The sequence below is a fragment of the Pogona vitticeps genome, chromosome 4, assembly GCF_051106095.1.
Source record: "Pogona vitticeps strain Pit_001003342236 chromosome 4, PviZW2.1, whole genome shotgun sequence".
In the NCBI taxonomy this organism is placed as follows: Eukaryota; Metazoa; Chordata; class Lepidosauria; order Squamata; family Agamidae; genus Pogona; species Pogona vitticeps.
Window position 1 is genome coordinate 62,264,112 of NC_135786.1, and position 14,466 is coordinate 62,278,577.

Below are 14,466 nucleotides of genomic sequence, written 5' to 3' on the forward strand. Positions count from 1 at the left end.
CCAGAAACCCCAGTCAGGACAGCTGGTGGTGAAGGCTTCTGGGAGTTGCAGTCCAAAACTCCTGAGTAACACAAGGTTAAGAACCAGTGGTCTACCTCCATACCCAATTCCAGTGGAAGCAGGATTTTATTCCCTTACTTGTCCCATTGCTGTACTGTTCTGTCAAAAACTTGCTACAGAAGGCTTCCTCTGGAGTGTGTTGAAAAGCACATAAATGTGGCCCACAGGGTGCATGCTCTCCACCTTTGTCATACTCACTCTTAATCATCTATGCTTAACAAGAGAAGGGAGCAGCATACATGCCTGCACACTGAAGCTGAAGAGGAGCACATAACAAGGAAGAAGGTGGAGTGTGGAAACAGATGCTGTAGGCCAGTGGTTCCCAACCTAGGATCCCTAGATATTCTTAGACTACCACTCCCAGAAATCCTGGTCAGCATAGCTAGTGGTAAAGGCTTCTGGGAGTTTTAATCCAAGAACATCTGAGGAACCAAGGTTGGAAACCACTACTCTAGGCCATGCCACCAGAGCTATCTTAGGGGGAAAAAACAGCTCAAGTAAACATTTAACTGATGCTAATGGCACACCCAGCCCTAACATTATGGCAAAACACAATTAAATGATAGCTCTTTGTACCTTTTTAATAACTTTTATTTATTTCAATGTATTCTTAATCTATGTGTTTAGATTTTGTTGTAAGCCACATTGGGATTCTTCTTGGAGAATGACAAGACGTATACAAAGTCAACAAAGAAACACCAAATTATGAATTTACTCAAGAGTAAGTGAAATTGTTCAAGTTGCAATGGAGAACTGCAGCTATTAACAGGTGACTGACCTGTGACCATCAACTTGTTAATTATCTGTAATTTGTCACCATGATGGATGCTATTTCCACACAGAAACACACAAAGTCTACCTTTATAATTTCTTTTCTTCCTGTCATATCCACTTTGAGAATCCTAAACAGAATGTTCTAGGAGGCTGAAATGTTCTGAAACTGATTTTCCTATGTTGTCATTTCTACAGACTAGTTAATTTAATCAAATCTATTGCTTTATTGCAGACATCCTCTATTTAAGCTCTGAATATATAGAGCTTAAATAGAGGATGCCTGCAATAAAGCAATAAATTTGATTAAATGAACTAGTCTGTAGAAATGACAACAAAGGAAAATCAGTTTCAGAACATTTCAGCCTCCTAGAACATTCTGTTTAGGATTCTCAAAGTGGATATGACAGAAAAAAAGAAATTACAAAGGGAGACTCAAGATAACGACTGCAGAAACTAACTACATAAACAAGTTACAGTGCATCACCAAGGTCCTAAACAGAGATTGAGATTAAGGCTTCTCAGTGCGCGCATATATATATATATATATAATATATATAATATATATAATATCTTATCAGTATAAATAGTTGTCTTCCTTGCCAAACTCTTTCTGTAATATCTTATCAGTATAAATAGTTGTCTTCCTTGCCAAACTCTGATATCTATCCTAGGAACAAATCTCAGAAGTTTGTTACAGCTAAATCCACCTGGCATACAGTTTCTCACCCTGGCCAGAGCAATTAAGATTGTGATAGTTCCACTGCTTTATTAACAAAGTACTGTCACTTTGTCTATTATTTGTATTGACACTTGGTCATGATTCTCATCATGAGGATATGTATAAATATAAAGAACATTATTTGCACTCATTGTTTCCAATGAACTAGATTTTGAACCATGAAACTTCACATTGAAATAAACCTGTTAGTCATTGTTATCACAATATTTTGCCCTATTCTCTCTTTTTCCTTTTGATTTTGGAAAGATACAGAAAACCAATTAACAACTCAATCTTCATGATAATGAGACATGAAGTACAGTGGTGCCTCGCATAACGTTTTTAATTGGTTAAAAAAAAAAACCTTATGCGAAAAAAACTTTATGCGAAACACCATTTCCCATAGAGATGCATTGGAAACCGGTTAATCCGTTCCAATAGGCACGGATTGCCGTCCTTAAGCGAAAAAACCCATAGGAAACATCGTTAAACGATACAATGTATCCTCCATTGGAATGTATTGTAGCTGACTCAATAGGTTTCAATGGCTTTGCGAAGTCAATTTTTGCAAAATTAAGTGTGTCATAAAAGGGTCAAAAATGGTTTTAAATGCTTAGATTAGCTTCTGCACCCTCTAAAACGGATGCAAAAGTTAATTTGGCTTTGATCTGACTTTTCGTTAATTAATGGTGAATTTTTTCCCCCCAACTTTTGACAGCTGTCAAAATCTGACAGCTCCATTATTTCCTATGGGGGAAGAAAAAATTCACAAAAAATTAATGAAGACTCAGCAACTGTTCTAAATTCTTGGGTTCGTTAGAGGACCCCCTAAGTTGTGTGCAAACCTGATTTGGCTTTGATCTGAACTTTCGTTAATTTTTTGTAAATTGTTTTCTCCCCCATAGGAAAGCATGGAGCTGTCAGATTTTGACAGGTCCATTGGTTCCTATGGGCCAAAAAACAAAAATTCACAAAAAATTAACGAAACGTCAGATCAAAGCCAAATCAGGTTTGCACATGACTTAAGGGGTCCTCTAACGAATCCAAGCATTTAGAACCGTTTTGGACCCTTCTAAGACACTTTTTAAATTGAAAACAAAAAAAAACGTTAAGCGAAGCAGGGGACCTAAAACCAAAAACGTTAAGCGAAGCATGGTCCCAAAAACGCTATGCGAAAATCGCCCATAGGGAAAAACGTTATACAAAACATAATCTGCCTCTGAAAAAATAAACGTTAAGCGAAAAAAACGTTAAACGAAGCAAACGTTAAGCGAGGCACCACTGTATTGTCTCTCACCTCTACCATGTCTGAACTCCTGAAGAAATAACCCTGTTAGCCTGTCTTAGCATGGCAGCAAAACCAGAGGGGAGAGTTTAATTTGTTAACATAAATGTCTTGCTTTTTTTGTAATTAAATAGCAGTTGCAGATTTAAAATGTCTTAAACTTTGTCAGATGTCTTCAGGGAGTAAATGCAGGTATCAGTTACCATATTCCATTATTCTGACCACCGCAGTGAAACAGAATTTTATTTCTTCAGCAATTAACCACCTTCATTTGCTCTTAGGATCCATGATAAAACTGGGTAGCTGAGAGCTATTTGCAAACAGATGCTGTTGCAACACCTATTTTGTGGAGGTTTGTCTTCTTGAATACTATGTAAGGTGCTTTCAAAATGGTTGAGTCTAAAAAGAGATAGCTAAATGTTTAAAGACCAATTATTAATTTCTACAAACATTCCAATTCATATTTTTAAAGGTAAGCATTATTTAATGCAATCTTTGGGCACGTTAAAGACTAACAAATTTTATTTGGCCTAAGCTTTTGCTGATGATACTCCACTTTCATCTGCTACATGGAGTTTGTCTAAATTGGAAGAATATTATGGATATATACAGTACTTGAGTGATTGGGGCAATGCATGGAAAATAGAATCAGAGAAATGAATGGGAACCCAACTGCAAAATGCAAACATTGTTACCTCAAATATTTAGCTCTCCCTTTTCAGACTGAACCACAAGAAATGGCAAGTCACAGAAAGTATATGAAGTGGAAGCAATATATTAAAATACTCTGGTAAAACTAGTACTGTTATTTGTATATATAAACACTTTCTACAGGGTTCTTTCTATATTGCTTTATAAAGACACAAGTAAGACTAATAATCAAACATTACATTGGTCCTTTTTCTGAATGGACTAACACAGCTACTTCCAAAAAATGAAAATACATAAGACATTAAATGACAAAACAAAACCTTTCATTCCACTGTGCTTTATAATTCTCAGAAGAAGTATTACAGGTATCAAATTAATATTCTGAAGTCCTTAAAACTCTGGTTATTGAGTGATCTTAGTCAAAGCACAGCCAAAAGATCCACAAAGCAAACAATAATAGAACATTCATTTAGCATTTTCCTGTAATTACTACATGGCAATTAGGAAGAGGGGAAAATTAGTTACCTACCTTGAACACCTCTGAAAAGAAGCCAGATCCTATTTTTTCACAGGAAAAATCATCAAGCCGTGTAAGTCTTGAAAAGGCACTTATCAAGGCCTTGTATGAAGAAGTCCAAACTCTGCCCATCTGGGACACAGTCCCATCTCCTCCGCCACCCCCATCAAAGTCTTCAACACGATCCAAACGTGGTGGAAATCCTGCTATTGAATTTCGCTTACTCCGATCCATCTTGCCAACAACACAGTTGCTTTAAAGAGGAGAGGCTCTGTCACATTCTAGGTGCTCAATCTGTTTTTCTTCTCTCTGGCTGGATACTAAAAACAAAGGACACATATTTGAAACTTTTTATTCCCTTAAATTCTTCTCATTTAGAGTAATAAGTAAGTAATAAAACAATAATTCTACATTGGGTGTATTTTAATGGAGAGAGGGTTGGGGAAAAGAGTCTATCCCACTTCCAGGTTGAGGGACCCTTTGCCAAGAGAGACTAGGTTTGCCCCTCTTTGCTGTCCTTCTGCCAGCAGACAAAGACCTTTTCATTCAGCCTGGTCTTTGGCAATTAGCCTCAAACTGTAAGCTTTCAGCCAATGTGCTATTTTATCTCTCTTTTTTCTAAAAAATTGTATTAGTATTTTAATTAAGAGATTTTTAAGTGTTTTAATTTTAATTGCATTTTACTAACACAGTGAATTTAATTCTGTTTTAATGCATTTTAATTTTCTGTTTAAACAATGTTGTACGCTGCCTTTCGTCCAAATTCTGGAAGACAATCAGCATATATATGAAATAAAATAATAATCCCTTCCTGGGTTTGATGCAAGAAAGAGTCTGCTCCAAAGTACCAAAGAAATAAGGTACTAATTCTTAGCCTGTTTGTTCTTTGTCCAATGTAAACCACAAAGAAGAAATAGAATTCAAGTCAGCCTTGTAAACAACTTTTACAGCAAATTACAGTGGTGCCCCGCTTAACAATTACCCCGCATTATGACGAATCCGCTTCACAACGACGTTTTTGTGATCACTTCTGTGATCGCAAAACTATGGTCTAAATACGGTTTTTTTCACTTTGCGATGATCGGTTCCCTGCTTCGGGAATCAATTCTTCGCAAAACGATGTTTTTTTAACAGCTGATCAGTGGTTTCAAAATGGTCACTGGGTAATTAAAATGGCTCCCCGCTGTGTTTAGGGACGGATTCCTCGCTATACAGGCACCAAACATGGCACCTGCTTTCAATGCGTTTCAATAGGCTTTTTATTTTCGCTTAACAGCGAATTTCCTGGAACGGATTATCACCGTTAAGCAAGGCACCACTGTACTAGCCTATCTGGTTGTTGCATGTTTTTCAGGCTGTTTGGCCGTGTTCTGGAGGTTTTTCTAACATTTTACCAGTCTCTGTGGCTGGCATCTTCAGAGGACAGGAGTTAGAACTCTGTCTGTGTTCTGGTGTAGTGTGTGGGATAGCTGAGTATTTGTAGCTGTGGGGTCATCTTTTTGTCCTTTTCAGAAAATTGGGTGATTATGGTGATCAGGGTGTTTTTGTTATGGTTGTATTGTTGTTATAAGGGGAGATGATCTGTCGCTGTGATTGAGGGGTGTCGTTAGCTAGTCTACTGTGTGCAGTGATCACCGGTCCATGTGGCTGGTTAGAGTTCGTTGACCTTTTTGCAGGCTGTATTTTTTAGTGCTGGGAGCCAGGCTTTGTTGAGTTTTAGAACGTCTTCTTTTTTGTTGAAGCTGTGCTGGTGTTTGTGGATTTCAATGGCTTCCCTGTGTAGTCTAACATAATGACGGCTGGTGTTGTCCAGTACTTCTGCGTTTTGAAATAGAATTTCATGTCCAGCATGTTTCAGGGCATGTTCAGCTACTGCCAATTTTTCCGGTTGTTTTAATCTGCAGTGTCTTTCAGGTTCTTTGATTCTGGTGTGGATGCTGCGTTTTGTGTGCTGAACCAGCAAAAGAGGAGAAAGATATCAAAGAGGGTGACATAGGAGGAATGACAAGAGTGTAAAGGGGAGGGAAGAAGAACACAGAAGTCTGCTTAGTGGAGGAGGAAGAAGAAAAGGGAGGAATTAAAACTATATTGGGGAGGATAATATAAAAGAAGGGGGAGAAAGGAGGTTCGGGAGCAGAGTAGTGGAGAAAGAGAGTCGAGAGATCAAGACAGAATCAGAATCAGAGAAAAGTAATTAAAATACAAGAAAGCACACAACCTACTTAAAGACTTTCCCAATCTGAAAGTAGGAGGCTTACTTCCAAATCCAGAAGTTCCAAGGGAAGGAGAAAGGGTCTACAAAACCCAGGAACAGACTGTGATAGTGTTTCTGCGTGGGCAAGGACATGGAAGAAAGGTGATACGCCCCAATCCAGTATACAACACCCCACTGAAGGAGGGAGATTGGGCACTTCACCTCTGCTGTGGGACGGTGTGCGCAATGTGGAGTGCTCCCCTGAGCAAGATTACCGATCGTAAATGGTTTGGTTCAGCCCCAGTGAATACACTATTGTTGGGAAAAAGGTCCACGTTGACCAGTTATGGACATTTACCAGATTTGTCTTGTTTTGACCCTGATGCCATTATAGTTGATACTCCGCGTGTTAATAAAGTAAAAAGTGAGAATCCTTTAATTCAGTCTCAGCCTCTTCTTCCTGCCAAATGTGAGGAACTGCCATTAGTTTCAAAAGAACCCAATCACAATGGCAGCCAATGTGGGGCAGTTCCAAGCGCGGGAGAAGATGAAATTTTGAAATTGCAACCTATGATTCAACGATATGGGAAATTGATAGAGAACTTAGCCGAACAACAGATGCTACTGACAAGAAGAATAATGAAGCAAGCTTTATAAGAATTAGATCTTACATCGGAATGCATTAGAGTACAATACAAAAGACCAACCGATGACCCCAAAGCCTATTTATACACCTTTGAGAGGGTAGCTGTGGCAGCCGGATGGCCAAAAGAACAATGGATCATGATATATTAGTTCCTTGCCTCACTGGACTATTGCAAGAGGTGGTAGACACCTTATCGCCTAGAGAAGCCGCTCAGTATGAGACTATAAAAATGGCCATTTTATGTACTTTGAATTTGACACAGGAAGCATATAGGAAAAGATTTAGAGAACTAAAGTTGAGAGCCGGGATGCATCCACGTCCTTTAACACAAAGGATGAAAGTCAATCTAATAAGGTGGTTGAAATCTGAAGAAATATCTAAAGAACAGATATTAGAGATACAGTACAGTGGTTCCCAACCTTGGGTCCCTAGATGTTCTTGGACTAAAACTCCCAGAAGCCTTCATCACTAGTTGTTACGGCCAAGATTTCTAGATGGTGCAATCCAGTAACATCTGGGGAACCTAGATTGGGAGCCACTGAGTTAGAACTTTGAATTTTCTTTGTGAAGTTGCACCAATGTGTGTGAGATTTTACATGTTAAGTACTGTACAGTGTACTATTATGTTTCCAATTTTTCAAAGCATCCCAAGAGGCAATTTGCTTTACCTAATACTATTCTGGTTCAGGCATAGCACCCAAGCTGTACTTGTACCTATTGGAAATGAATGTGTGCTTCACAATAGAAAGATTAGTGTTTCTAAATTTTGAACATATTGGAGTGTATAAAAATAGTCCACAAACAGTTCCTAAAATTGGCTTGTTTGTCTTTACTATCTGCAAGCTGGTAACTTTGCACAACTAAAGTGCAGGTCCCCCTAAATACTCAGTATACCTCATCATTACCTACCCAAAGTTCTTCCTACTTGCTTTGCAGGCCCTTAACCCAAAGGAGATAAAAATTAATGATTTATTTTATCATGCTTAAATAATCAAAAATTTTAATTGTTAAAAATACTTTTGTGGTGGTAATTTTAATTCAAAATGGCCCAAATTCTATTATTTATGCTTGCCAGTGTAACAGTTAGTACAAATCTTGTTAGTAAATTCCCACAAGTTAAGAAGCCAATGTAAGCATTTGCACTGATGGTTGTTCTGGGTTTTTTGGGCTGTTTATCCATGTTCTGGAAGTTTTTCTTCTTAATGAGAAAAGCATCCAGAACACGGATACACAGCCCAAAAACCCACAACAACCATTGGATCCCGGCCATGAAAGCCTTCAAGAACACATTTGCACTGAGTTGCACAACCCCAGCATGCAACAGCAAAAGCCTATATTAATTTCTTGACTTGCAGCATTTTGTCATCAAGATTTACACCAACTGTATTATCTTTCCTAAAATTCAAAAGGTTCTTGGATCAATGTGTTATGAAACATGGAATAAAGTCTATAAGTGTTAATTCTACATTATGAGACAAGTTATTTGTAGACATTTTTTAAGCTTTGGGTGGACCCGATTCAGTTTTATCAAGTACCATGAGTTTCTGTACAGATTATTAATTTCTCTTTTTATCTCCCATAGTTTTCATGCTATATATGCCACCCAAAAAAGCATATATATATATATAGCCGCCCGGAGACTCTTGCAGAGTATGGGCAGCATACAAGATATATATTTATAATCTCCTTGTGTAGATTGACTGTCTCTAGCAATCCTCTAATCTAGATAGAGATTATGAAAAATATATACAGTACTGTATTAAGATTATTGGAAGAAAAAGTAGACTTTTTGGAGGGGAAAAACAGACACAATTAAATAGAGTTTGACCAGTGATTTAACTCATGATTAAAACTGATGCGATTTATATCAAAACCACCCTGCCTTAAATGGCCAGATGAGCCCCTCCAGAGTCATGTCCTCCATGTCCAGCAGGAGAGGAACTGCCAAACCTTGCAGATCCTGGATCCTTGGGAGTCCCAGGACACTGAATTCCCCCAAAAAAGGTTGTTCTGTAGCTGAGTCCGAGAAGACTGGACTGTGTCCCAAAAGACTGTAACCCAAAAGGCCAAAAGAATGTCATATGATAATGACACATGTTCTAGTGAAGTAGCTGGCTGCAGGAAAAGCCTCCTTAAGAGAAAAGGCTTCCTCAAGAGTAAAGGGACGCTGACAAACAGGTGTCTCCCACAGAGACCAGCAGACCAAGTAGTAGAGCTGAGTTCTGGATGGGACACTAACAGTTCAGCTATATAAACCTTGGCTGCAATGGACACTGAGAGACCACTGCTTCTTCTTCTCTAGACTCTGCTTTGCATCTTGATTAGAGATGAAGGTATTTGTAGATGAATACAAATACCTACTGCAGGTGGAAATAATGAGGGTCCAGCCTCACCCTTACATACAAACCTACCTGGCAACTGAAATCTACCCAGAAAAGCCATCCCTCGGTGAGGTGAGAGGGATGGCCTGTAGGCGGAGGGCCTTTTTGGCAGCTGCCCCCAGTCTTTGGAATGCCCTCCCAAATGACATCCAACTGGTGCCGATGTTACTGACATTTCGGTGCCAGGTTAAAACCTTTCTGTTCTGGACATTTTTTAATTGAAGTTTTTAACTGAAGGATTTAATTTTAATTAATAGAGTCATGGATCTAGATTCTTTTTGTTTTTGCTTTTGTAGAGTGGATGTGGCCATATTGGTTTTTGGTGTCTGTTTTTAACTGAACTGTTTTAATTGATGTTGGAAGCCACATGGAGACTCTTGCAGAGTGTGGGCGGTATACAAGTCAAATAAATAAACAAATAAATGGAGCTGAACTGTCCACTCATAGTTCGGCTGCTGCCGTGGGCACAGCGGCGTCTTCCTATCGAGCTGTGCTCCACAATGGATTCTCCATTGTGCGACCTGGCAGAGAGGCTGAATGGTGAGTGGATGGTCCGGCACCATGGGGCTGGACCCTCATTATTTCCACCTGCGGGGAGATATTCATATACGAATACCCCCATCTCTAATCCTGATCTTTGCTGCTAACTCCTTGCCATGTAAGCCTTTTGTATTACATGCTTATACTTCTTAGACCCTCTCCATTTGTTTTCTGACATTACTGGCCTGGCTTGAATTCTACAGTTTTATAGACTTTCACTTCTGATCTCTCACTTGGCTTGTATGACTCATTGGTAGGACTCTGTTAGATCTTAGCCCTAAGTACCTCAGCCTGCAGGGACTTTGCTGCTCAGGCCAGCTTCCTTAGGAGCAAGAAAGCCTATAAATCATGACAACTACACAGATTTTTCATGATTTGAGACAGTACAGTGCAGACAAACAGTGCTAATTTCAGGGACTTTCCAGAGGCATCTGGAAAATGAATGTCGTAATAACAATGCTGGACTAGGTAGAATACAACGAAGAAAGCCTGAACTCCAAAAGTCCCCCTTAACCCTATACATACTCTTTCAGCGTATTTCTTCTTAACAGATAAGCTAGTGAAATCAAGAGACAAGCGATTTGCCCAAGACCATAAAGTAAGCGCAAAGAGCATAAGGCAGAAATTGAGTCTGAATAGAGAAAATAAAACTTGCTATTTCCTCTTCCGTTAATTTCCACTCTGTGTCTCTTCACACATTACACTTCCTATTACAACCTATCCATCTGTCCTCCCCATGTTTTCTGAGAGGGAGAAGGAAGAGCTGTGAATTAGCAAAGATTGTCACTGGTGAAACGTTAGGAAGAATAATCTTCAGAACACAGCCAAAGAGCCTGAAAAACCCACAACAACCATTAGATCCTGGCCGTGAAAGCCTTCGTGAATACAGTGAGTGGAATGATTGAAACTAAGAAAGGATATAGGTACCAAATATCTGCTAACATCAAGTAAGATCATCCCCAGCCACAAGCAAAAAAACAGCAAGTTCACAGCTGAAACAAGTGAGCTTATGAATATTTGTTCTTTTTAAAATATCTTTTAAAATGTATTTACAGCCAGACACAGAATCCACTTCCCAGCACGAATGCCTGTTCAGCCAGGAAGGAGTTGAAATGTTCTCCTGAGAGTCCGCTGATTGAGTCTGGAGTGACAAGGTCAAAAGTTCAGAATGCCCAAGACATGCAGCTGATTTCTCCTTGAAAACTTGTGTCAAGTATCTTGTCTTAGAACTCCTGAGAAAATGTTTACTGGAAACATTTAGGACTGGGATAAACAGAAATAATTTGTGCTTTCATAATGCAGGAACATTTTGAATGTGACTTACAAAATTGTATGCTAATTCCCTGCAGATATGTCGCAAAAGTCCCTTTCTATAGGACTGTCACTCATGTTCTTAAAACCAAACCTGTATTTTTACTCTTCAAATAAAACCTGTATTTTTACTGTTTCTGTTACCACATCTACTGTAACTTCCCTGTCCATGAAGCTGCAACAATGTATCTACTTTGCAATATTCTTGCTGGTAAGCCTGTTCCATGCATGCTCAGTCTTATAATAAAATGATTTTGTCCCTTTGAAAGCATTTTTGAGAATCAACATTTCAGTCCCTGCAGCCTACCATCTTTCTAAATAAAAAAAGAGGGTGGGACCAACCATTCTCTTTTAAGATAAATAAGAATGGTCTTTTCTATTTGCATAAGCTATTTGTTTATTTATTCTATTTTGGTTTGGAATTTGACTATGCATATGAATGTTCCCATCCCAGATAAACTAATTTTACTAAAGGAAAAAATGTGTCAAAGGTAAAGTTGGAAAAAAACGTTTTGAAATGTAATATATCATTTATATTTCACTTGGTTAAATGAGTTTGCTGAGTGGCCTTGGCTGCCAGATGGGCGGTATATAAATCAAATAAAAATAATATTATAATTTGATAAGTACAGTTATAGTTGGTACAGGAAATATACGTTAAAGTTGTATGAAGTATATAATAATTGTGAATTGTTTATATATATATGCTCCAAGGTACATTGCTTGTTATGGAGAACCTTCAGAGGTTCTCAATCTGAACCCTGACGAAAAGAGGGGGAGGAATGTGACAGAATCCTAACTAATTTTCCATAGTAACAGAAGAAATAGAATGATTGGCTGGGATGATATGGAAGGTGAGCAAATCCAGGAGAGCTGGTACAGGTGGAGCCAAGAAGAAGAGCTGGAGAGAGAGTAGGTTAATTTGTAAGCAAGGAGGGAGGTTGAATTTTTGAGAGTTGAAATGTACCATACCTCAAGATGAACTTATATTGAACTCTGTTTATTTTACCAGTTACATTGTAATAAAGAATATTACATATGTTTCATTTTAAAACCCTTTGGGCTCCTATGTTTATGGCTGAAAGCAAGCCTTTTAAAGGAAGGGTAGTTTAAAAATAGCAAGACTGGATGAAAGCTGGTCACACCACTCACCTAGCAAACTGCTACTCTGGGCAGTATACACAAAGGAAAGCAAAAATCAGAAAGAAAAACATTCTAAAACACAAAGATCAAAAAGATCAAAAAAGACAGGTGGCAAGAAACTGTTAAGCAGCAAAGGAAAACCTTTCTTCCTCCACACATTCAGTCAGGTGAGGAAAACCTCCCCCAAAAGCTTCTTTAACAGCTCTGCTTTCAGTTGTTTTTTAAATGTACGGAGAAAGGGTGCTTGGCATAACTCCTGTGGCAACACATTCCATGAGGAAGGTGCCCAGCTGAGAAGGCCCAGCTTCTGGTTGTTGATTTTCAGACCTCTTGAGGGGTTAAGTATTTGTAGGTGAATGGTCTGTGAGGATCTGGTCAGATGGGCACTCAAACCTGGCACAAGATGTTTTAAATCTGTGGATGTTTAGGGTCACTTGTTTCTTCACAGAGGGAGCAATTTTACTTTTTAAAATATCGTAACTCAAAAACTCTTTGCCCAAACTCCCCAAATTTGGCACAGAGCAAGAGCAAACTGTCTGCTAAATCTGTGCCAAATTTGGTGCTGGTCCAAAGTCCATTTTCAAGATTATAAGTTTTTGTTTGGGCTTCCCCCATTTTTGGAATTGTCCTGCAGAATATCAGGGTGGATTTGATTTAATTAAAATTGGATTTAATTTTTTAAAATGGATTTTAGGATTAAATTTTTTAAATTATTTTTAATTTAATTTGTGATATAAATCATTTTTAAAAAAAACATCACTGATTTTCATCTACCCTGTAGAATATTGATCTATTCTGCTGCAAAATAACATATAATAAATGGATTTATCTTAATACTAGAGAAAAGATAGAAGTTCTAAAAAGGGAAAGTAGCATTAGAAGCCTATTTAATCCTGTAGGCAAGAAAATTAGACAAACAGTGCCTGTCATTGACAAGGAGCAACCATTGCAAGCTTTTATTTTTCAGACTGCAGGTTATCAGGGGTGTTTGAAGCATTTCTGCCCTATTATATTACAGCTAAAACAATGCAAATGTGGGCTTTTATCAAATATTCATCATCAGTGACCCTCAGAAATGGAAACATATTAACATATGCTATAACTAAACACTTTGACAATGTGCAGTACATCAGTCATTTGCAGAAGCAAAAAATGCATTAAAATTGAATAGAAAACTTCATACTATTTAATCATAAATGTGCAACTTTACTTGTCATAAAAGAGTTTTAATGGAAAGCACGATGTAGGTCAATTAACGCCAGTTTAAATTCCACTGTCAAAATGGAGTAAGACCACAAGAACCTTTTGGACAATTTTTTGTGCACAAGGATTAAACAGTATGACTTCCCAATAACTGAAGCATTCCCTACAGAAAAGGAAAAAATGTCACAATATTTTATCACTGGCAAAGATTAATTTTATGAAGTAGTCCACCTACTGGTTAATGATCTTAAGATGGCTGGTGATAGATTTACATATATTCATAGCTTTTTTACTCTTTAATTTTCAAACATCCAAGATGTGACTAATAAACTGAACAATCCTTACTGTATTTTTCCAGAGGTGGTCATGTCCTTTTAAAGATTAAGAATACAAGAACATTAATTAGTTCCTTCTATTCCTTACCATTCTCTGCCTTTGAAAAAAATATATACTTTTACCTGTTTTCCTCCTCAGGCTCAAACATCTATTTTATACTCCATTTTCTCTTCAGATCATATAAGTGTTTTGCCTTTGGTGAAAATCTCTGATAAATCTTTAAAAAAAATCAGTGAGAAACTAACTACAGAACTGCTGCTCTTCCATTTCAACAAAAAAAGTATCATGGGTGCTGGACATAAGCTGGCATTATTTAATACTTAGAATCAAAACTGCTTTTTAAATACACAAAATGGAAGGGATTCCACATCATACAACACAAGGAGACTTGGCTACAAATGTGAGCACATAAGTGACGAAAACAAGCCACAATAACATAGCTATTTAAGCTATTTTAACTATTGCCATAGTTACACTATCAAATACTTACCTATATGTATATCAATGAAACTAGCTCTAAAAAGCCCAACACTAGACCTCTATACAAAGACAACAGCCTTCTAGATTCTAGTGATAGACAACAGGAGATGATAATTACCATCATGCTCTTTTTGTGGGCTTCAAAGCAGCACCTGGTTGACTACTATGAGAGACAATGCTTGACTAGATGTACAGTATTTAATCAGATTTAACAATTGGTTTTAATA

The 14,466-nt window shown here is 37.9% G+C and overlaps 1 protein-coding gene across 4 annotated transcripts in view; it reads right to left on the reverse strand.

Annotated features, from left to right (window-relative positions):
• The window catches only part of TESK2 (testis associated actin remodelling kinase 2), a 96,492-nt gene that overhangs the window by 77,886 nt on the left and 4,140 nt on the right, over window positions 1-14,466 (reverse strand). For 2 of the 4 annotated variants that reach the window (XM_020783302.3, XM_020783303.3), the window contains exon 2: window positions 4,018-4,325. The exons of 1 other annotated variant lie outside the window; for it this stretch is intronic. In XM_020783302.3, coding sequence (XP_020638961.3) covers window positions 4,018-4,239 — 222 coding nt within the window. In that variant the 5' untranslated portion in view covers window positions 4,240-4,325. Of the gene's footprint in view, window positions 1-4,017; window positions 4,326-13,658; window positions 13,788-14,466 lie in introns of those variants that run through there. One more of the 4 variants, XM_072997544.2, reaches the window with a different exon arrangement.